General features: G+C 53.5%; 1 protein-coding gene across 1 annotated transcript; it reads right to left on the reverse strand.

The window, feature by feature from the left end:
* Positions 1-7,048: 7,048 nt before the first annotated feature.
* Positions 7,049-19,767, reverse strand: ASTL (astacin like metalloendopeptidase). Its single transcript, XM_063078977.1, has 9 exons — positions 19,713-19,767; positions 18,883-19,011; positions 17,232-17,293; positions 15,855-15,945; positions 15,297-15,414; positions 14,446-14,627; positions 11,908-11,989; positions 11,662-11,816; positions 7,049-7,482 (listed from the first exon to the last, which is right to left on the reverse strand). Exons 1-9 carry the CDS (start codon positions 19,765-19,767, stop codon positions 7,049-7,051), a joined length of 1,308 nt encoding a protein of 435 aa, XP_062935047.1.
* Positions 19,768-21,587: the final 1,820 nt, after the last annotated feature.

Raw genomic sequence — 21,587 nt, forward strand, 5'->3', positions numbered from 1 at the left:
GAGGCGCCGCTGCGCTCGCTGGCTGTCGCCCGGAGCCGCGCCTGCAGGCAGCCCGCCGCGACCGGGAGTGGGGAGGAGAGCGAGCCGAGCGCGGCTGCAGGAGGCGGGAGATGGAGGCGGGAGCAGGAGGAGGGGAGAGGGTGGGGCGGGCGGCCGCCGCGAGGGGGTGGGAGGCGCAGGCGGCGGGAGGGCGGACGGGCCGCGGGAGGTCCCAGGCGCCCCGGGGGCTGGGGTCTGCGGGGCTCCGGGAAGGACGCGGGTGGAAGTGGGAGGGTCGGTGCGTGCGGGGAGCTGGGACCGGAGCTGGCGCGTCGGCGGGCACCTAGGCGGGTCCGCCCTCCTGCGGGCTGCGGGGCCGGGGACGAGCACCCGGGTCTAGGGCGATGGGCGCGAGCGGGGCAGGAGCCCCACGGAGAAGGTGGGTGGGTGTGCTGGGCGCTGGAGCAAAATAAAACACACCCCCACTGGCCACACTAAAGCAGGCCACCGGAGGGGGGATTCTGTCCTGAACCCCTTCCCCTCCCAGACCGGACTCCGTCGGGCCTGCGGAGCCCGAGGGTGGCGCGTCGGCGGGTGGCGAGCGCCCTCTGCTGTCGCCCGCATGCCGAGCTAGTCCGCGGCCGCCGGAGACCCGCGTCCTCTCCGCGGCCCGGGGCGCTGAAGACTCCCACCCCCGGCGGGAAGCGAGTGCTCAGAACCCGGGACTTCAGCCTTCCTGTTACTCCGGCAGCTGCCTCAGTTTCCTCCACTAAGGGACAAGGAGGTAAAAGGGAAACCGGCTTGGACTCAAATGACAGCAGCGACTGACAGGCAGGGTTTGTAGGGGGCGTGGCGAACTCCAGCCTCTTGACCAATGGGAAGAGGAGGTTCGTCCCCTGGCGCAGAGCAAGGAGACCTAGTGGGGGTCAAGGTTAGGGTCTTTTCTTTTTTTTTTTTTTAAGATGACCGGTAAGGGGATCTTAACCCTTGGCTTGGTGTTGTCAGCACCACGCTCTCCAAGTGAGCAAACCGGCCATCCCTATATAGGGATCCGAACCCGTGGCCTTGGTGTTATCAGCACCACAGTCTCCCCAGTGAGCCACGGGCCGGCCCAAGGTTGGGGTCTTTTCACACAGCTCAGGGGCAGCCGTGAAGGTAGGAGCTTCCCTTTGCCTCTGTAGGGCCCCCTGGGGCAAGGGTTGACCCCATCCTCCACATACACACCGCAGCCCTCTTGGAGTGGCAGCGGAAAGAGGAGTTGGGGTAGGAAGAAAATTTAGACTAAGCCCTCCCTCCTTCAAAGAGCTGCTGAGCTACTGCTCGCCCTCAGACACCCTCCCCCTCCCCACTCTCCCTGCAGCCACTGCCACCAGTGCCAGGCGGGACAGCCTGAAGGGAGCTTTTTTCACAGCTTCCAGAACCCCTAATGCCGTAAGCCCAGTCTAGGGCCAGGCTTGTGTTTACAGCGCACAGCTCTGCATGTCCTCCTGTGTAAATAAGCATCCATACACCCTTAAAAGCAGGGCTTGAACCAGCATGCCCACCGGACCTTTGCTCCTGGCTGCCCACCTTCGTGGGAGCAGTGCCCACAATGTCTCACCCCTACCCAGGATTAGACAGGCAGTACCCCAGGCTACCCCCCAACCATGTGGGGTGCTCAGGGTAGGTTCCTCCTTGATCCTGGCTGTCCCTGCCATCCTGCCAGACTACCCAGCTCTCCAGTTAGGTGCGAGTGCCCACAGCCCGATGGGTGTGGGTGCTGCCCGGTCTAGGTTGGGAGAGGGCACCCAGTCTCCTTTTTCCCCTCCAGGACTCAGCCACAGCAAACCACCCTAGAGACAGGTTTTATGGAGGTATCCTTTCCGTTCACTGGGCAGGGCCTGGGCCCACAGTCACCAGGAATGTAGAGGCCCCAATAGTCCCTTTGTTGAGGAAAGACACAAGGGTGGCCCATGGAGCCTGGGAAGCGCCACTTAGTCAAGGTCCTGCCTGTCCCCATTGCTCCCTGCCCCGGGACCTGCAGAGTCTGAGCACCCTGGAGGCCCAAGTGGGAACTGGGAGGGACTACCTCTCTACCACCTCCAACTAGGCTGGGAGGTGGTATCTCCCTAGACACTGCAGCCCAAATCAGCCTTTTGTCTTCTGACCCATTTTCCTCAAAGGGCCAGGCCTGCAGCATGCTGCAGAAACTTAAAGCCAGGGTTGCCCATATTCCCCACCCCCACCCCGACTCTGCAAGCCCCCACTGAAGGATGCTCGCCTAGGCCTTCTCTGAAGGAGCAGTTCCAGGTCTACCAAATGCCAGGCTCTACCAGGCATCCTTTGCCAGGCCAGTTGGGCACCAGCCCAGGTGAGGACAGTCAAAAACAGTCTACAGGTTGGTGAACCTGGGACATGTGTGCCTTCCAGGTGATAGGAGCTGCCCAGGCACCCTGGGTGCTGCTGTCCCAGGCTCTGTGTTGCCTCCTCCCAGCCCAACCCCTGGACTAGCACAGCATGGGTGACTCTGGGGGTAGTGGGCACCGTTACATAACTTAATTCCTGCTTCTCTCTGCTGCTCTCCATCTCCCCCCAACACACACACCCCTTTGCCTGCCCCACCCAGCCCCATGAGGCTTCCAGGTACAGGAGTTAGAGCCCACCTGGCCCAGCAGGACTTCCTTCAGCTCTCCCAAACTAGTTCTGACCTTCCACTGTCATCCCACTTCACCAGCACTGGCAGAATTCAGGCCCAGACCTTCAAGAGCCAGCAGCAGGAGCTGCCTGGAGCATTCCCAGGCAGCAGGACACAGTGCCAGGCCCCAGCCCTCCATTCCTGCCCCACCATCTTTTCCAAAGAAGGGCAAGACAATTGTCCCATGCCTGGCTGGGAGAGCCTAGCAAGAGTTGTGACATCTTAGCTGAAAGCCCTGGAGCTACTTCTTCAGGCCTGAGGGGTGAGGTGGTAGCACCAGGTCTCCTGGGCCAGGGCTCAAACAGGTCACAGTGCTGCCCTCCCTCGCTAAAGGGCCTGCTGGGACTGATCCCCCGGTGGGCTTCACACCCCAGCTTTCCAGTCGCTGGCATCCTTATCCCCAGACCATCCTATATGATCCAGCTGCCCCATTTCCCAGACCCTTGGGTCATGCCCTCTGTAACATTAGTCGTCTTCTGTCATAACTCACCTGGCAAAACCCCAGCCCTGGTCAAACCTAAATCACCTTTGAAATTGCCTTTGACCAAGCAGCTGCTTTTTCCGGCGCAAAACCCTCACTGCATCAACTACCTCGTTTTAAATTCATGACCGCAGATCTCCAAACCTTCTTCGTATGCTGGCTCCTTAAAAATCAGCACCCCTCCCTCTCCTCTTGAACTTCCCAGCCTCTCCCCCACACCCCACACTGTGATTTGCCTGATACTTAGGAGAAAATGGGAGCCGGCAGGCAGGAGCTCACCCCCCACGCCCACCTGCATCTGAGCTCATGCTGCTCGGGCCCTGGAGCCCAGTCCTCCATCTCGCCCAGGACTCTTCTCTTTCAGTTATCCCATCTCCCATCGTCACTGCCTCCACTTCCACAGGGCCAGCCCCGCTCCTTAGACAGCTCTCTCTGCCCCCTGCAACTGCCACCCACTCTGCTGCCCCTCACAGCCACCTTCTCCAACCGTCAGCCTCTGGGCACTGAGTCCTCACATTCTCTCCTTAGCCCTCGGTAGGGTGTCTGGAGCCCGCCCTCCATTGAGTCCACTCCTGGTAGGTCATGCGTGACTCCACGTCACCAAGTGCCAGGCTTATTTCTCTGTCCTCCTCTCGGTTTCCCTGCAGCACTTGACACTGCGGACCGTTCCCTTCCCATGGAGCACTCTCAAGTCTCTGCCCCTTCCTCGAAGACCACTCCCTCAGCCTCCTTCTCCCAAATTCTAAATCAGTGGTTCCTACTGAGAGTGATCCCCCTCCCCCCACAAGAGACATTTGGCAATGTCTGGAGACACCTTTGACTGTCACAAAAGAGAAAGGGAGGTTGCTACCAGCGTCTAGCAGGTAGAAGCCAAAAATGCTGCTAAACACCCTGCAATGTATGAGACAGCCCCGCAGCAGAGAATTCTCAGGCACAACATGCTAATGAAGCTGAGATCGGGAAATGCAGCTTCAGTCCTGGGATGCCTCTTCTGCTGTATCTAAACTCAAGTGGTTGGAGTGGTTGTGTCCAGCCCCAGGACTGCCATTTAGATGCTGATGATGTTCCAATGTGCACCTCCTGCACTGCCCTCTCCCTGACCCCAGGCTCGTTTGCCCACACACTTCCTGACCCACCTAGCTGACGACTCATCCACCTGCGACTTAACATATCCATCTCACGGAGTCCGGCCTCCCCCCACCGTTCTCAGTGCCCTCACCCCCTATGTACCATCACAAGTGTGGCTGCCTCAACCCCCCAAACATGCTCCAAAAGCACCCACTGCCATGCACCTCCACAGCACCGGTTACCCCTGCTTGCACCACTGCAGTCGCTTTGCACCTGTTCTCTCTGCTTCCAATCCATTTCCCACGGAGCGCCCAGAATGACTTTTTAAACCTTAAGTCAGATCTTGTCACTCCTCTCCTTGTCACCTGCCAGCAGTCTCCCTGTTGCTCTTGGGCTAAAACCCCCTCCCCATCTCTGCCTGACCTGCCCTATGGGCCTCACCCCAGGCCCTTACACTGGCCCAACACGCCTTGCTTCCTCCTGCCTCGAGGCCTTTGCACTGGTGGCTCTCTCGCTGGATTTTCACAGGCAGCCTCCTCCTGTCATTCAGGTCTCAGCTGAAATGACATATTCAGAGGGGCCCTTGCTAACCAACCACCTAAAGGACCGCTTCCCCTCCCCCACCAGTTGTTAATACCAGCTGCTTTCCTACATGCTGGCTTGCCATCCCTCTCTCCTCACCCTGAATAAGCTTCATGAGAACAGAAACCCTGCCTTGCTCACCGTGTTATTCCCACTGCCTGTAGCAGAGCCTGTCTGCCACCTAACAGCAATCCAATAAACGCCTGTTCGAGGGTGAATGGGTGGATGAGCCCACGTGGCTGTGCAGGTGAGGACTGGGGAGGTGAACAGGCCACAGACCCCTGGGAGGGGGGTGGGTAGCCACCCAGGCTCTGGTTAGCACCCCAGGACCCTGTACCTATCACACCATGCAGACTGGGGCCCAAAGGGTTGAACCAAGCCTGGACCACCAGGCACTATGCAGAGTGGGGCTTGTGGACAGGCCTGGGACCAGGCTGTGCAGTGACAGATGGCTTCCTGAGGAAGAACATGACAAGGACAGCTTTTTCCCTGACCACTCCCAAAAAGGGAGGGGATACTATCTTCCACTTAAGCCACCAGCTCAGCCAGCCCCAGCTCTGAAAGCCCAGATTCTGACACCAAGAGTCACCTAATGCAGGCTGAGGATGGGCAGCCTCAGAGTCAGGTGGGCCTTGCAGGGACACAGCACATCACCTCTTAGCCAGTGTGGCCCCTGAGAAATGCCAGCCCATGCCAGAAACCTGACTCAGCCATTCAGAGAGGCTGGTAAAAGAAACTGCCTCAGAACCTATTTCTGATCAACGGAGGCACTACACACACTGTATCCATCCTAGGGTTGGCCCAACGTCCCTGCCTGGGAGTGTCCCAGCGGGGCTGTCACACTCCTAGGAGCATGGCCGGAGCCCCTACTCACCCACTCTTTACTTGGACTCTACCTCCCCCTGCGTCCAGGGACAAGAATGACAGTGTCTCCCCACCCCACAATCCTTCCCCGATGGTAATGCCTGAGGCTGGGCCCTTGCTCAGGCTCAGCATTCTTGACTCAAGACTGAAACCCAAGACAGAGAGCAGAGGCTCCAGAGCCCCATGGGTGTGAGCACTCCAGGAGGCTGGCGAAGGCCCAGCTGTCCCTGGAGCTTAGAAACTCCCGGCCCGAGCACTGCACTGCTGCTCCCCACCATGCCACCTTGAGCATTTGCTTCCCAAAAATCTGTTTCCTCCTCTGGAAAGTGGGTAGAGCCCCCGGGGGCCTCCCTCCCAGGACAGTCAGAGGGTAAGACACTGGCATGCACAAGGTGGTCAGCACAGCCCAGCTTTATTTCTCCCTTCCCCCAAAACATCTGAGATGGGGCACCGGCTCCTGCTCCCCTCCTACCCCAAGCAGGGCTTCCTTGAGCTTGTGACAGGTCACAAGAATAGTGCCCCTTGGGGCCTGAGGGGCTCCTGGCCCATACCCACTCACTGATGCCTCAAACTTTACTACTGGACAAACCTTGGGGGGGAAGGCCAGGAGGTGGCAGAAGAGGAGCGGGGCTTGGCTAGGGGAGGACAAGCAGGGAGACCCTGGCCCCTTTCCCCTTCCATGACCTGCTCTGGCTAAGCCCCAGGGTGGGGTGGGCAAGGTTCTTGGAAACAGCATCTGGATGGAGGTGAGCTCTGAGGCCTTTTTAGGAGGGCCTAGTGTGCTGGCCAAGGCGCCCAGTCTTCCTCGTCGTTGTTCCTCCCCCGCCACACACATGGTACCCTTCCACCTGGAGCTTTTCTGCTCTGCAGGGGAGCAAGTTGGGCTCTCAAAGCCTCCTGGACAGGAACATTGGAGGCTCTGACTCCAGAGCAACAGTCCCAGCCCCCAGACATCAGGGACAGGAGGCTGGTCCCAGGGTCCCAGCCACGGGCTCCCCCAAGGCCTGCCCTGGAGGCAGAGGTAGGAGCAGCATCATTAGTCCACGCTGGCGGGCTAGCCTCAGCCACAGGAGGGCTTCCAGGGACCTTCAGGACTGGAATCTACATCTTCCCTGCCCTGCCCCCCACAAGACCCTGGCACTGGAGGATGTTACCACCCATTCCCAGCATCCTCCAGGGTTGGGGCAAAAGTCAAGAGCAGGCAGAGCCAGGCCTGCCTTCCCCAACAAACCCAGGAGCCCTTGGGGGAACATGATGGGGAAGGGACAGAGGGAAAGGGCCTCAGAGGGTGGCCAGGTTGGGGCTAAGAGACAGGGGTCTGCCAGAGGGGCCAAGGGTTGGATGACCCAGCTTGCCTGGGTAGAGGATGCCGTCCCCATTTGGGAACAGAAACCATAGGCTCAGTCTCTGGGCATCTCCCTGAAGCGACTTTCAGGTGCACAGCCTCCTAGCACAGACAGGCTCCCCAGAGCAGCCTGAATGGGTGCGGGCTGCTCTCCTGCCTGGGGAGCTGGGGCTGGGGGCACAGTGGGCTCTTGGACTGGCCAGGACTGCTCCGGAGCAATGCCAGGAATGTCTGTTCCAGGCTTTGACCTTGCAGAGGAAACTAGAGTCTGAGGTGGCCTTGCCAAGGCCTCCATACTGAACTTCCCCAGGGTGGGGGGCCCCCACTTATGTGGGCTCTCTCCAAACCCTGCTGGAACACGCTGCCCTCCAGCCCCAGGGCCACTAGGGTCGGAGCTCTTGGATTCTGCCGACAACGCCTCCAGAAGCCGCTGCAGGTATGGTCTGGAGACAGAAACAGGGCTCCTATCACTGCTGTAGGCCTGGAACCCTGGAGCAGGAAAGACAGGCAGTCAGGTCTCAATCCTGGAAGAAAAGTGTGTGGCTTGGCTGACAGAGTCAGAGCTGGCTTCAGCTCTGGGGATAGAGTCCAGCACAGGTGATAACCTGCCACACCCCTGCTAAGCCACTGCCTAGTACCTTCAAGGCCCAGATTCCCATACTTATACTAGATGCCAGGATGACAGAAGCACTCCTTCCTTGCCCAGCCAAGGTCACCACCAGAAGATCAGGGCAGTCATCCAAGTGCTCTCAGGCCATGTACTGTACCAGGAGGTGGGTCGGGTCGCCCTTGCTCTTCACTACCAGGCCCAGACTGATGGCTGCTTACTATTTTATAAGAACATACTTTTAGGTCCAAGCTATCTGACTGGCCCACACCATCCCCTCAGTGCTGTCCCTCATCCCTATCACTCCTGCTCATGCACCAAAGGCTTCACAACAGCCCACTCTCCTATCAATTTACACTGACCAATTCCACGCTGACGTGATTCAACCAGCAACTCTCCCCACCCAGTCCCCTTGACCTAGCCACACCTTCCACCTGTACCTGCTCAGCACCAGAAACCACTGCTGCTGAGGTCAGTTTCCAGAAGCACACCTGCCAGCAGCAGCGTGTTTCCAGCTCATACTGAAGCATCCCCTTTCTTCAGACGCACTGAGCCCATGAATGGACCCCACTGTCTTCTTGCTCCATAGCCTCACTTCCAGACCACTCTCCTCGCCTGGCTCAGGCTCCACAGCCCTCAGTGCAATCACTCCCTTGGAGACAGTCACAACCACCTTCCCCTCAGTTACACCTACCTGCAAAACCCCAGTCCTGGAGGACCTAGTAGGCAACCTGGGCAGCCTCTGCCCACCATCCTGCCACGTCTTTGCCAGGAATCAGATCCTACTCACCAGTCAGCACTTCACACCTTTCCTTTCACTTCCATCCCTATCTCCTACGTCTCAGCTGGCGGCCTCACCTTACTCTATAGGACTGAGGCCCCCTGTCTGCACATCAATTTCCACCTGCAAACTTGGGCCTGCTCCTGTCTTTACTTCCCATTAGGTTCAAGGAAGCTTCTCAGCTCCCACCAAAGGCAGCCCCTCTCCAAACATTCTGGATGCCCTTCCCTCTCCCTTTTGTATTCACCCCTTCTCCAGTGGATCCTCATTTCAGCATCTAAACATGCTCTCATGTCCACCATCTAGATAAAACCTCCCTTTGACCACAGCTCCTTGCAGACACCTCCCAATTCTCAGCTCCTCATGGTAGTCAAACCTCTGGAAAAGTTACCCACAAAGGTCTTGTTTTCTCCTTATTCTTTAGTTTTTTTAAAGGTATATAATATTTTAAAACAAATAAAAATTAACAAAAAAGAAAATTTTAAAAAAGTAAAAAAAAAAAGTTTTAAAAAGGTATATAATATTTAATACAGTAAGAAGATATGTTGGAGAAAGAATAGTCTTTAACAAATGGTACTGGAACAACTGGACAGCTACATGCAAGAATGTTGGACCCCTTCCTTATACCATACGTAAGAGTTGATTCCAAATGGATCACACACCTAAATGTAACACCTAAAACTATAAAACTTGTAGAAGACATAGGATAAATCTTTGTGACCTTGGGTTAGGCAAAGTCTTAGACATGACACAAAAAAAGCACAATAAGAAAAAGCAGGTAAGTTGGATTTCCAAGTTTAAAATGTTGGTGTTCAAAGGATACCATTCAGAAAATGTAATGACCATAGAATATGAGAAAATATTTCCAAATGATATATCTGATAAGGGACATGTATCCAGAAGATATAAGGGAATCTTACAACTCAGCAAGAGAGACAACCCAATTGAAAAGTGCGCAGAGGATTTGAATAGACATTTCTCCACATTTCTCCACATAAGACGTACAGATGACCGATAAGCATCTAAAAAGATGTTCAACATGATTAGACATTAGGGAAATGCAAACCAAAACCACTATGAGATACCACTTAACACCCACTAGGATGGTTGTAATCAAAATAAGCGTTGGCAAGGATGTGGAGAAGTTGGAACCTTCACATACTGCTAGTGGGAGTGAAAAAGTGGTATAGCCACTTTGGAAAATAGTTTAGCAGTTAAATATGGAGTTACCATATGACCTAGCAGTTCTACTTCTAGGTGTACACCCAAAGAAATGAAGACGTGTATTGACACATTCTTGTATACAAGTGTTCATAGTAGCACTATTCATAATAACTAAGAAGTAGAAACAAACCAGATGTCCTTCAACTATCAAATGAATAAATACAATATGGTATATCTTTCCAATAGAATGTCAGTCAGCAATTAAAAGGAATGAAGTATTGATATGCTGTGCATGGATAAACCTTGAGAACATTAAGGTAGACACAAGGCTACATTATGATTCCATTTATATCAAGTGTCCAGAATAGGCAAATCCATAGAGATAGAAAGTAAATTAGTGATTATCTGGGGCTGGGGGCAAAGGCAAGGGGTGGGGAGGGTCAGGTACTCACATGCAAGATGACTTAGGAGTAGGATCTGGGTTATGAGGTATGCATACTTTAACTTTACAAGGTATCAAATTGTCTTCCAAAGTGGCTGCAGCAATTTACACTCCTATCCATAGAGTAGAAACATTACCATTCATTGCTCCACATCCTTACCAGTATTGGATATTATTGGGCTTTTAAGTGTCTGCCAACTTAGTGGGTGTGAGATGGTGCTGTAGTCCTTATTTGCATTCTCAGTCACTAATGAGGTTGAGTGTCTTATGTGTTTCCCATTTGGTTTCTTAGATGTCTGTTAAGTCTCTTACCCATTTTTCTACTTGGTGGTTTATATTTTTCTTAATGTGTAGTTCTTTATGTATTCTGAATACAGTCAATTATGTGTTACAAAAAATCTTCTGGTTTGTACCTTTGTGGTGTCTTACACAGTAATTATCATGGTTAATATAGTTGAATTTATGAATCTTTGTCTTACAATTAGTGTTAGTGTCAAATGCTTCCCTATCAAGATCATGAAGACATCTTCCTATGTTTTCTTCTAAAAGTTTTGAAGTCTCTTCATTTACATATAAGACTTTATATATCTAGGATTTGTGTATGATGAGTTAGGAATTTTTTTAAATTGATACCGAGTTGTCTCAACGATTTAATGACTAATCTTTCCTTTTCTCTATTCATGATCAATGCCCTTTTTTCAAGGTTCTGTTTCTGAATGGGAAGCATTTCTGAACTTTCCATTCTGTTCTAACAGACAATTGTCTATCCTTACACCAAGGCTATGCATTTTATAAAAATGTTTTTAAACTATATGAATTATTATCTCCTAAGGCAAGTCCCTCTACTTTGTTTTTCTCCAGGATTGTCTTGGCTATTAATGACCTTTCATGTTTTTATAAAATTTTAGAATCACCCTATCAAAACCAAAATTTGTTGGAATTTTAAGTGGGAATTTGAACTATATCAATTTGGGAAGAATTTTTATAACATTGTTTTTTATCAATAAGTAAATATAGAGATGTGTTATTATAGTATTCTTTAATGATTTTAATAAAGGTTAATTTTTCCCCATAAAAGTTTTATATAGCTTGTCAGATTGATTCCTTGGGATCTTATTTTTATTGCTATTTTAATTGTATCTTTTAAAAAATTATGTTTTCTAGCTGTGGGTATATAGAAATACAACTGGTTTTCATGTTGGTTGTATCTACCTTTTCTCATTCTTTAGTTCTAATAATTAGATTTTTCCTTTCAACATAGTCACCTATGAATAGTGACAGTTTTTGCTTCCTTAACAATCTCCAGACTTTTAATTTCTTTCTCTTGTCATACTGCAATGGCTAAGACTGCCACTACAATGTTGAGTAGACAGGACAATAGTGAGAGAACTTATCTTGGTCTACTTTTAATGTTTTGCCATTAAAAACGATTTTTGCTTTAGGCTTTTGGTAGATGTTTGTTATCTAGGTTAAGAACATGATCTTTATTCCTATTTGCTAAGAGTTTTTAAATAAGTGTTAACTTTTTTCAAATGCTGTGTCTACATCAGTTGTGGTGAACTCCCAGTGATGTTGCCCTGCTCACCTCTGCAACCTCATTTCTTTACCCTCCCTGACCCATTTCAGCACAGGAACCTTTTCCAGGTTCCTCAAGTCACCCTCCCTGTCACTCACCTCTCCCATGGGGGATGGGGCCACTAGGGTTGCAGTCGTAGAGCCTGAGGACCCGTGTGATGTCCGAGGCACTCAGGTTCCATCTCTGGCCAATGTGAACACTGGGGGCCCACAGTGGTATGATGGTGGGCAGCCCTCGCCGGCTGAAGGCAAACCTAGAACCCAGTGGAGGAAGCCTGAGTCTGGATCACAGCAGGGGCTGAGAGGGTGGTGCAGAGGGAGGAAGAAAAGCAGAGGGGGCCTCACCTCCCATAGTGCAGCACTGAGGAGTAGTCGTAGGGTGCCAGCATGTTGCTGCTCTGAGATTTGATGAAGTTGATTTCAAAGCCTTTAACAAACACACACACACACACACACACACACACTTGGAGATGTATTGGGAGGGCAGGTGGGAGGGCAGGTGGGGGATGGAAAAGAGATTTCTGGGAATTTATAGCCCACATAAGCTGAAGGATCTGAAACCACAGCCAAGTGTGCTGCTGCTTGTGCTGGTTCCTGTCTCCATGCACCTTTATTGCCCTGCTCTGCCCCCCTCCCCCTGAGAGGGGTTCAAACCTACACTAGGTGATGTGGAAGCACAGGGACCTTGTGGCTAGGCAACCATCACCTCCTAACACTTCTCCACCTCTCCTTCCTCCTCTCATTTATCTTCCCTGGGACTAACCTCTGCCTAAGCGACATCGTCCACGAAGTCACATGCTGCTTCTACTTGGAGTGTTTTGAACACCCACCCCCACACAATAAAGCATCTACCCTCTGGCCCAGCTTTAAAGACCTGCTGTCCCACCATCTGCAGTCATGACTCGACCACGACACTCCCCCAGATTTGGAGCCCACAGTCCCTGTCTCCTCGGTTGGCTGGAATGCCAACTTCTCCCCCTCACTCAGGTCTCCAGGCCTGGGAGAAGCGAGGTTCCCCTCAACTTCCCTCCTGACCTTCACAGTGAACTCCAGAAAGAGCCATGCCCACCATCTTTGCTCCCCCAAAGCCTGCAGACATCGGCAGCCACTTCCACACCCTCCTCCCCTATAAGGTCACCAGCAGCCTCTGACCACCAAGCAGGGCAGCATTCCAACACCTCCATGTCCCACCCCTGCCTGAAATACCTGCCTCTACAGAGTGCTTATTTCTTCCTTTTGAAAACCCTTAAACATAACTTTGAATAGGCAGTACGTTCATCTGGCTCAAGAATATCAAGTGACAGAAGTCTCCTGCTCCATCCTACTTCCAAGCTCCATCCTCCGTGCCCCCACAGTAGTTGTTAGTCTGTATATCCTGGCAGAGCTTGTTCTACACACATTAAATATTCTCATTTTTCTTCCATTCTTAAGAGAAACCATATTTGCCCTATTAGGGTAGCTGGTGTTTTAATCTGTTTTATTGTTAGGAAAACAGTTCCTGAGTTCGTTGGTGCTGGTTAACTCAGTTTCTGCTTTTCCCTTTAATTTCTTCCTGCTTTCGTTAGTTTTAACTTGGATCGACATGCTTAATTTGTTCTATTTTTACTGATACAAGTATTTAAGTCTACACATTTTCCCTGAGCATTGCTTTAGCTACGAACCACAGCTTTTAATATAGCATTTCATGATAATTTTAGGATTTCTATGATTTCTTTAACTCTAAAAACAAATTTTTTGTTCTAATTTCCAAGTGAGAAGTTTGGTTTCGATTTGTTGTTAGTTTCTACTTTCTATTCTTTATCAGGATCAGAATGCTTGTATTAATTTTACTTTTTCAAATTTGGAGTTTTTCATGGCATATCATATCAAAGTTTAAAAAGGCTCACAGTCTATTTTCAGGGTACAGAGTCACCCATCACCCCCCGCATATGCACTTCCCAGCCTAGTGTAAGTCGATCTCCCTCCCCTGACCCTTTGTAAGGTGCTACCCACATGCCTGAGTGCCCCTCTCTGGGGACTCCACGCATGCTCTTCCCCGGCCCCCTCACCTTGCCAACAGCGCAGCAGCAGCAGCTCTTGTGCCAGAAGCCCTCTGCCAGCAGGAAACTTTCAACTCCCACACTCCCAACAAAACTCCTGGTTATGACCCCCTCTGCTCCCTTCCCTCATAAGGCAGTCACCTTTATTCTTCCTTCCTCCCAAGACCGGCCATGGAAACCACGAGGACAGGGAGCCCACCCTCCCTGGGATCAGATCCCCAACACCTGCCCAGCGTGCAGCTGCTTTGTACCAGCATCAGGCAGTGGCCCACCCCCCGCCTCGGCTCCCCTCTGCCGCCACCGTTGGCTGCCATGGTCTCCTGTGCTTGCTGTCCCACAGGGTGACCACCTCACACATCTGAGCACTGCAGCACTGTCCCCCGGCGCCTGGCCCTCGCACATGCTGCCTGCTACCTCCAGGGCTCCCGCTTCAGCTCAGCTCCGCCAGCTGGCCCTGGCCCCTGCCCTCACTCCACACAGCGGTGTCTGGCACACGAGGGACAGCTAGTTGAGCACCCGATGAGTACAGATCTTAGGACACTGCCAGCCTCATCAGGTGACTGACAGTGTCATGGAGGAAGAATGAGACAAAGCAAACGTTGACCTAGCTCGGGCCTGACTGTGTGCAGACAAATGGGGGCTTGCAGCCCAGAGCAGCAGCAGCTGGACCGTTCCCCAGGTCCCCAAGAAAAGCAGGAGCCCACCTTGCCCACGGGAATTAGGCAGGGGGTGGGGAGGACAGGCAGCCTCTTCCACGGGAGCCAGGTGACTCCTCAGGCCCTGGCCTGAGCCTGCCGTCCTCTCTCCCCCGGAACTGGCCTTGCCTGTGCATGACCCAGTGTACCTGGGAGGATCTCGTTCCAGTCGACACGGATGTAGTGGTCCCGATCAGCCCGTGCATGCTCATGCCAGAAGCCCAGCACGTGCATGAGCTCATGCAGGACGATGCCCCGGCCCTTCTGGAGACAGGCAGGTGCCAGGGACACCACCTGCATCCCACCACTGCGCCCCACGCTGGAGAAACACCTGCAGGGCCACGACACAGGGCTGAGTGGCTCCAGCCTGGAGAAAGACCCACCCAGGTCTCTTCCCCTCCTCCCAAGTTGTGGGATAGACAAGCACCAGATGGGCAGTCCCTATCCTGGACTCTAGTCTGTTTGCTGTCCCCCCAAGTCCCATTACCACCTGTTCTTTTGAGATGGGCATAATGTAACCCCATTTCCAGCCTGGGCTGTGGGGAGGGGGTGGGAACTCATGTTCACATGGACAACAAGAGAAGCTGCTCACTGAGTGCACCCACACAGAGAGCCCCGAGTCAGAACTTGCAGACACATTATCTAGCCCCTAGCAAGCTGGGAAGTAGGCACTGCCACCCAGCCCAGAGAGAAGGCAGGAGAGGCTCAGGGTTAGGGGAGTTGCCTGGAATCGCAGGACTCACTGTAGAACCAGGACCCACAGCCTGGTCTGTCCCACAAAACCTGCACTCACCACACCACATGGTCTAGAGATGAGGTGGAGTGAGGGTCTAGCACCCAATTCCTGTCCCTGCCCCACCTTTCACTCTGCAGGTCCAGCTCACATTGGGCAAAACACTCAGAGTGGCCAGGGGGATGGACCCAGAAACAGGTGTTGGACAATGGCTTAGTTGTGGGCTGAACACAGAAGCAAGCTGAAACACACCCCAGGAGCACTTACCCATACATGGGGATGATAGAAATGAAGTCTCTCTGGCCCTGGTAGGCCACAAACCTGATGCACGTGAGACGTTCAAACTCAGCAAATGCCTCCAGGATGACTTCGCGGCTGGGCTTGTCTGGGGAGGACACCCTGGCTGAACCCCCCTGAGCCCTTGTGGCCCTCGGAAGTCCACACGGGGGGGCTCGGCGCAGGGCTTTGACCTCACTCTCCCAAAATAGAGAGCCAAGAAAGGGCAGCACAGTAGGGCTGGGGAGGAAGGCTGGGCTCCGGACAGGCCCTGGCTGGGTGAACTTGGGTAGATCACTGTCCTCTGGACCGTGTGGTCTACAAGAGGGACCAGAGAGTCCCTAAATATCCCTTCCCTTATCAGCTCTTCCAGGATTTTAGCCCTCTCAGGAGGCCATTGAGAATAAAAGGGCTTCTGTGGAAGGGCCCTTCAGGTTGTGGTGGAGAAGATGTGACAATGTAAGAGGAGGGGGGGTTCCGGGAGGAGCCCGAGCTGCTTCAGGAAGAAGGGCTGGGGCAGCGAGGGAGGCCTGAGCCACACCCGCTCACCGTACTTGCTGGAGAGCAGGAAGGGGACCTCCACAAGACCACCAGCGCTCTTGGGCCACTTATTGCTGGTCGCTGACACTCGGAAGGGACTCTGAGGAGAGAAGGCAGCTCAGGAGTCCTTGAAGACACAGGCCACTCAAGCTTCATACCCCCAAGGGTGCCACCAGACTATAGATGTACCAGGCAGGGCCTGGGTGTGAGGGTGGGGAGACCATTAGAAACGGGATGGAAGTCAAGGGGCTCGCTATGAGAATCGTGACATACAAGACACCATTCTCTGGTCTGTGATGATACTGGCATCACAACGTATTCTATCAGGCAGATGAACAAAAGATTGGCCCTTGAGGAGGTTGGCTAGGAGTCCGGCACCCCAGGGTGCCTGGTTCAGGAGGGCTCTGCTCTCCAGCTGGCAGCCCCACCCCAGCACTTCAGCAGTGCCCAGCTCAGAGCACAGCCACCCGCCAAGCTTCCCTGAATGAGGGAGGAAGATGGGGACGACAGGGTCCTGGTCAGAGTGGTGTTAAGGCAGCACTGACCTCAGCAGTTCCCTTCTCCATTCTTCCACCAACCAGAACGCTTAGAGGCACAGGTTTCACAGCACCCCAGCCTGTCCTGCCCCACCAGCCAAAGGTTCTACTTGATGCTGCTCCGTGGTGGTCACACGGCCACCTCCCCCACTCACCCACTGGATACCTGGGGTTGCTGCGCAGCCCTGGGGCCAGCCTCGGGCTCTCCAGCTGCACCTTCAGCGGGCAGCCTGCAGCCAGCAGGACAGTCTTGCTTTCCACGCGGTCACTGTCTTATTCAGGAGCCTTCTGCCATCTCTAGTTGCCTAAGATTTGGCACTGCTCTGCTGAACACAGTGCGTTTCCTTCTGGCCAGCAAGTCGCCCTGGTTCCCACCAGCCTCTTCACTTCTGACTTGGCCCCTCAACCCCAGCTGAGATGGTCTCTCCACATTACTCCTTGCTCTGGCTTTCCCAGGTCATCACTGCCACCCAGGCCCTTCAGCAGCTACTCTGCCAACCCCTGCTCATCTCTTCCTTTATCCCAGTATTTCCTGAGTGCCTTCCTTGGGCAGGGTACCAAGCAAGGACTTGAGGGCTCAAACCTCCTCCTTCAGGAAGCCCTCTTGGGCTGACTGTGCCAGCACGTCAGATATCACCCCTCCCCGCCACCCTCATTTAGTGCTCAGGCTGGCTTATTCCTGATAGAACATTCACTCTCACCTTGACAAAAGGTGTCTATCATCAAGCCCTCAAAAACAAAGATGTGTCCCTCACAGGTCAAACCCCATGACACCTAGGGAGGCTCAGAGAGTCTCCATCGCCACCTGTGAGCCTATCCACAACCCACGAGTTAGTGTGCGTGCACTCACCGGCCGGACAATGTCCCCCTCCACAAGGAAGCTGCTGTCTGGGTTTTCCTCTGGGATGAGCCCTGGGGAGGGAGGGAGGGAGGGAAGGATGCTGTTGGCCCATGCCCCCAGGACACAGACTCTAGGGACAGGCCGAGCAACCCCCAGGGTCTGTCCCTCCTCTGACTTTGGAGCTGGAGCTTCCCTGAGCACTAAGGCTGTGTGGCCTCAGGCAGGTCACACAGTCCCTCTGAGTCCCAGCCTACAAGTGTGTGATACCATACCTGTCCATCTGTATGGGGGACGAGATCGAGATGCCAGACAGGAATGGTGATTGGGTAAACAGACACCACTTCAACACTGATGATCTTACACAGCAGGAAACCAAACTTCAGCATTTCTAACAACTACTTCGAAGTTGCAAAGATATCCAACAGAATCACTCTTGAGTATGCTTTCTGCCAACCACACAATTCTAAGGTAAAATATGTTGAATATTCACGACCTTAATAAGGTCACTGAAATAGGTGTATTAGGAGGGGATAGGAAGTATGTGGCAGAATGACACTTATGCACTTTTATAAAGCAATTTTTTTATATGTAGGTGAAATAACATTTTCCCTTGAAAGCAATTATCTTATGAAAACTTAAGTGTAATTAAGTTTAAGGTGGGAAGCGGGAGAGGGCCGGGGAAGAACACAGGCTCAGCCTGAGCCCCTGGGAGCTCTGCACCACCAGTGGCACTACAGACTTGGCCCACCATGAGGCAGGGGCCAGACTTACATCTGTTATGAGTCACTGTGAGCCTCCCAGACAGGGGAAGGAGACAGCTCCTTTAGCCAAGGGCCATTCTTAGGTAATGGGTACAGCCATGAGGCGTTAGCAGCCAACATTCCCAGCAGCTGGGGACAGTCAGGTGCTTCCCAGTAAAGGGAAGGGCATGGGCATGGGCAGCTGTCACTACTAGGCTCACAGATGCTGCTGGGGCCAGCAGCTTCTGAGTGTTTTCTCATGGCATTTGAAAAATCTATGCCAAGGAAGACTCATTCATTCTAGTTACCTCCAGACCATTCACAATGAGCAGAAGGTGGGGTGGTACCTGGCCCAAGGTTCAGCAGGTGCTGGGCTCCCTATCAGCTCTCAGAGAAACGAGGCAGATCACACCAGTAGATTCCCACCCCACCCCTACGGCAAGGTCACCCCCTTCCACCAACACTCCAGCCCAAATGGCTCCAACATCTGAACTCCAGTCTTTGTCTACCGGCTTTGTCCCAGGCTCTCTGTATGTCCTCACTCCTCAGCCAAGATCCCCAGACAGGCAGGCCCTGAGCCTTAGACGACTTTGTCTTTGTCCCCCCAACCCCTCCCACCTTTTCCCTCAAGAGGGGGTTAACATGTCCTCAAACATCCACTATTGATTTAACTCAATGCCCAGCTCAGAGAGCCCCAACAACCTATGCTTTTATCAGGCCATTTTAAAAAACCTATGGTTTTTCCTCTTATAAAATTTACAATCCACAAGATACAGAAAAATAGACTTCAGCAGTTGAATAAGCTGCTATATTTCCTCCCAGCCAGCTCTTTCTGCATGTCTAGGTGTTCCGCATGGCTTTCACACTATGTCTACAATATCATACATCCTCCAGGCCATGAGAAGACACCGTGCCCTCACCTTGGTTAATCGCAGGGATGTCCTCATCCCAGGACACCTGGGTCCCATCAGGGGTGAGGCCTTCTGGGAAGCTGGTACCACAGGCTCCTCCTGGGCAGCTGGAGGTGAAGGGCGCTCCTAGGATCAAACCTGTCCCAGAGAGACAGGTGCATACACACAGATTCCCCGTTCATTAAACAGGGTGACAGGATGGCAGGGCAGGGGTGTCAGACTGCAAGGCCCAGCCCTTTCATGAAGAGTAAGCCTCCAGCAGAGTCCTAGCAGCCTGCCAGTCCCCACTGCCCAGCCACAACTGGTGCCAAGGCCTAGACAACTTCAAGGAAGGAGCTCCCTTTGCAGGACCAACACCTGACTCAAAGAAGCAGGGTATGTGCACCCCGCATATGAGATAGAGGACGGGCAGGAAGGAGGGAGGGAGGGACGGACGGACCCGGGTTCTCATGCTGATGGCATGGGTAGGACTAGCCTCAACCCCGCTCCACAGCTCCCTTTCTCAGCCCAGGCTTTTGGAAAATGGGCTCAGCCTGGGTGACGCCTGGCCCAGCCAGGATGGAACGGGGGCTCACAGTCCCCTACCTCTCACCCCAAGTAGGTGTGAAGCACGACATCCACTGTCTCCCACCAGGCAGGCTTTCTGCTCCCAGGGTTTTCAGGAAGCCTCCCTCTTGGCCCCCAGGAGCTGACTTCTCTTAGGAACATCCCTGGAGGCGTCCATGCTCTGAGCCATTAAGCTCAGTTAAGATCCCTGAGGGCTCCAGTCACACCCCTCTGGCCTCTCCCCACACTCTAGGGGCTGGAGCTGCACCAGGAGGGCCAGGCAGCCAGCTTACCTGCCAAGGAAAGTAGACTCAGCACCCAAGGCCAGAGGCCTCCCACGTATCCCATTGTGGAGGCCCGCTGCCCCTCAGCAAGCAGGAGGACTGATGCCCAGCAGGACAAGGAAGCTTAAGTGCAGATTCAGCACCACCACCCCCTTAAATGGAAGCTTCTCCCGCTCCCACCTGCAGCCCCTCCCCAACCACCTCTACCTGCAGCCCCTCCCAACAGCCTCCAGCTGCAGCCCCTCCCAACCACCTCTACCTGCAGCCCCTCCCAACAGCCTCCAGCTGCAGCCCCTCCCAACCTCCTCTACCTGCAGCCCCTCCCTACAGCCTCCACCTGCAGCCCCTCCCAACCACCTCTACCTGCAGCCCCTCCCAACAGCCTCCAGCTGCAGCCCCTCCCAACCTCCTCTACCTGCAGCCCCTCCCAACCACCTCTACCTGCAGCCCCTCCCTACAGCCTCCACCTGCAGCCCCTCCCAACCACCTCTACCTGCAGCCCCTCCCTACAGCCTCCACCTGCAGCCCCTCCCAACCACCTCTACCTGCAGCCCCTCCCTACAGCCTCCACCTGCAGCCCCTCCCAACCACCTCTACCTGCAGCCCCTTCCTACAGCCTCAACCTGCCATCTCTCCCAACCACATCTACCTGCAGCCCCTCCCAACAGCCTCCACCTGCAGCCCACCCACTTGTGGTCCCCACCCCCAGCCCAGGCCCAAGCCTTCTGGACTCTGGTCTGACCCTTACTGGCTGAAGTGGGTGAGAGGGTGGAGAGAGGCCCTTCTTGGGAGTGTGGCTCTTCTGAGTTCCCTTCCTGCCTCCAGGGGGCAGAGAAACATTGCAGAAATGCTCCAGGCCAGGCTAAGGCTCAAGTACTAGGAGGGACTTCATCCTCCAAGGTAGGGAGACCCCTTTTCCTGGCCCCGCCCTGTGCTCAGAAATGGGAAAATCTGCCTGAGACCCTGAGGCACCCCCAGTGTATATGTGGAAGGAGGGAAAGGTCACTACACTTTCATAAGCTTTTATTGTATTATACATGTAGAAAAGTGCAGAATCACAAGTGCGGGGCTCCGTGTAATTCCGCAACTGAATGCCACATGTGACCAGCACCCCAGAGAAGCCTGCCATGTGGGAAAGGTGGAACTCTTGAATATGCGGGCCCTTGCATGGACATTACCCCTCTTATCCTCAAACCCTTCTGGCCTCTAATCCCGCAACAGCTGGCATGATCCGTCAGTGTTTATTCCCATTTCACAGATTCAGAAACTAAGACTTTTTACCTATATTCCTCCTCTGTACCCCTCAGCTTCAGGGCCCCCACCTGGATCGAAATCCTAAAGGCAGTGTGTCGGGGCTGGCCCGTGGCTCACTCAGGAGAGTGTGGTGCTGATAGCACCAAGGCCCTGGGTTCAGATCCCATATAGGGATGGCTGGTTAGCTCACTGGGTGAGCGTGGTGCTGACAACACCAAGTCAAGGGTTAAGATCCCCTTACCCGTCATCTTTAAAAAAAAAAAAAAAAAGGCAGTGTGTCGGAGCTGGGCAGGATTTGGGGACACCCCATCCCCACCCCACCAACGCCCAGTGAAGGAAAGCCAAGGACGCCAGCTATTGTCCACAAGGGCCTCAGCATTCCTGCCAGTGCCTAGAATCCAGCATTTCCTAGGGAGAACGGTATGCGGGCAGATGCCCTGCTGTCCAGGCAGGATATTGACATACTTCAGAATGCCCATGATAGATGTGTGAATTAGCTCAGTTGTGGTCATTATTTCACAATACAAACATATCAAAATGTCATCTTGTACACCTTAAACGGTTACAATTTTTATTTGTAATTATACCTCAATAAACTAGAAAAAGTAAAAGTTGACCCATCCAAAAAGA

Source organism: Cynocephalus volans, chromosome 14 (assembly GCF_027409185.1).
Source record: "Cynocephalus volans isolate mCynVol1 chromosome 14, mCynVol1.pri, whole genome shotgun sequence".
Classification (NCBI taxonomy): Eukaryota; Metazoa; Chordata; class Mammalia; order Dermoptera; family Cynocephalidae; genus Cynocephalus; species Cynocephalus volans.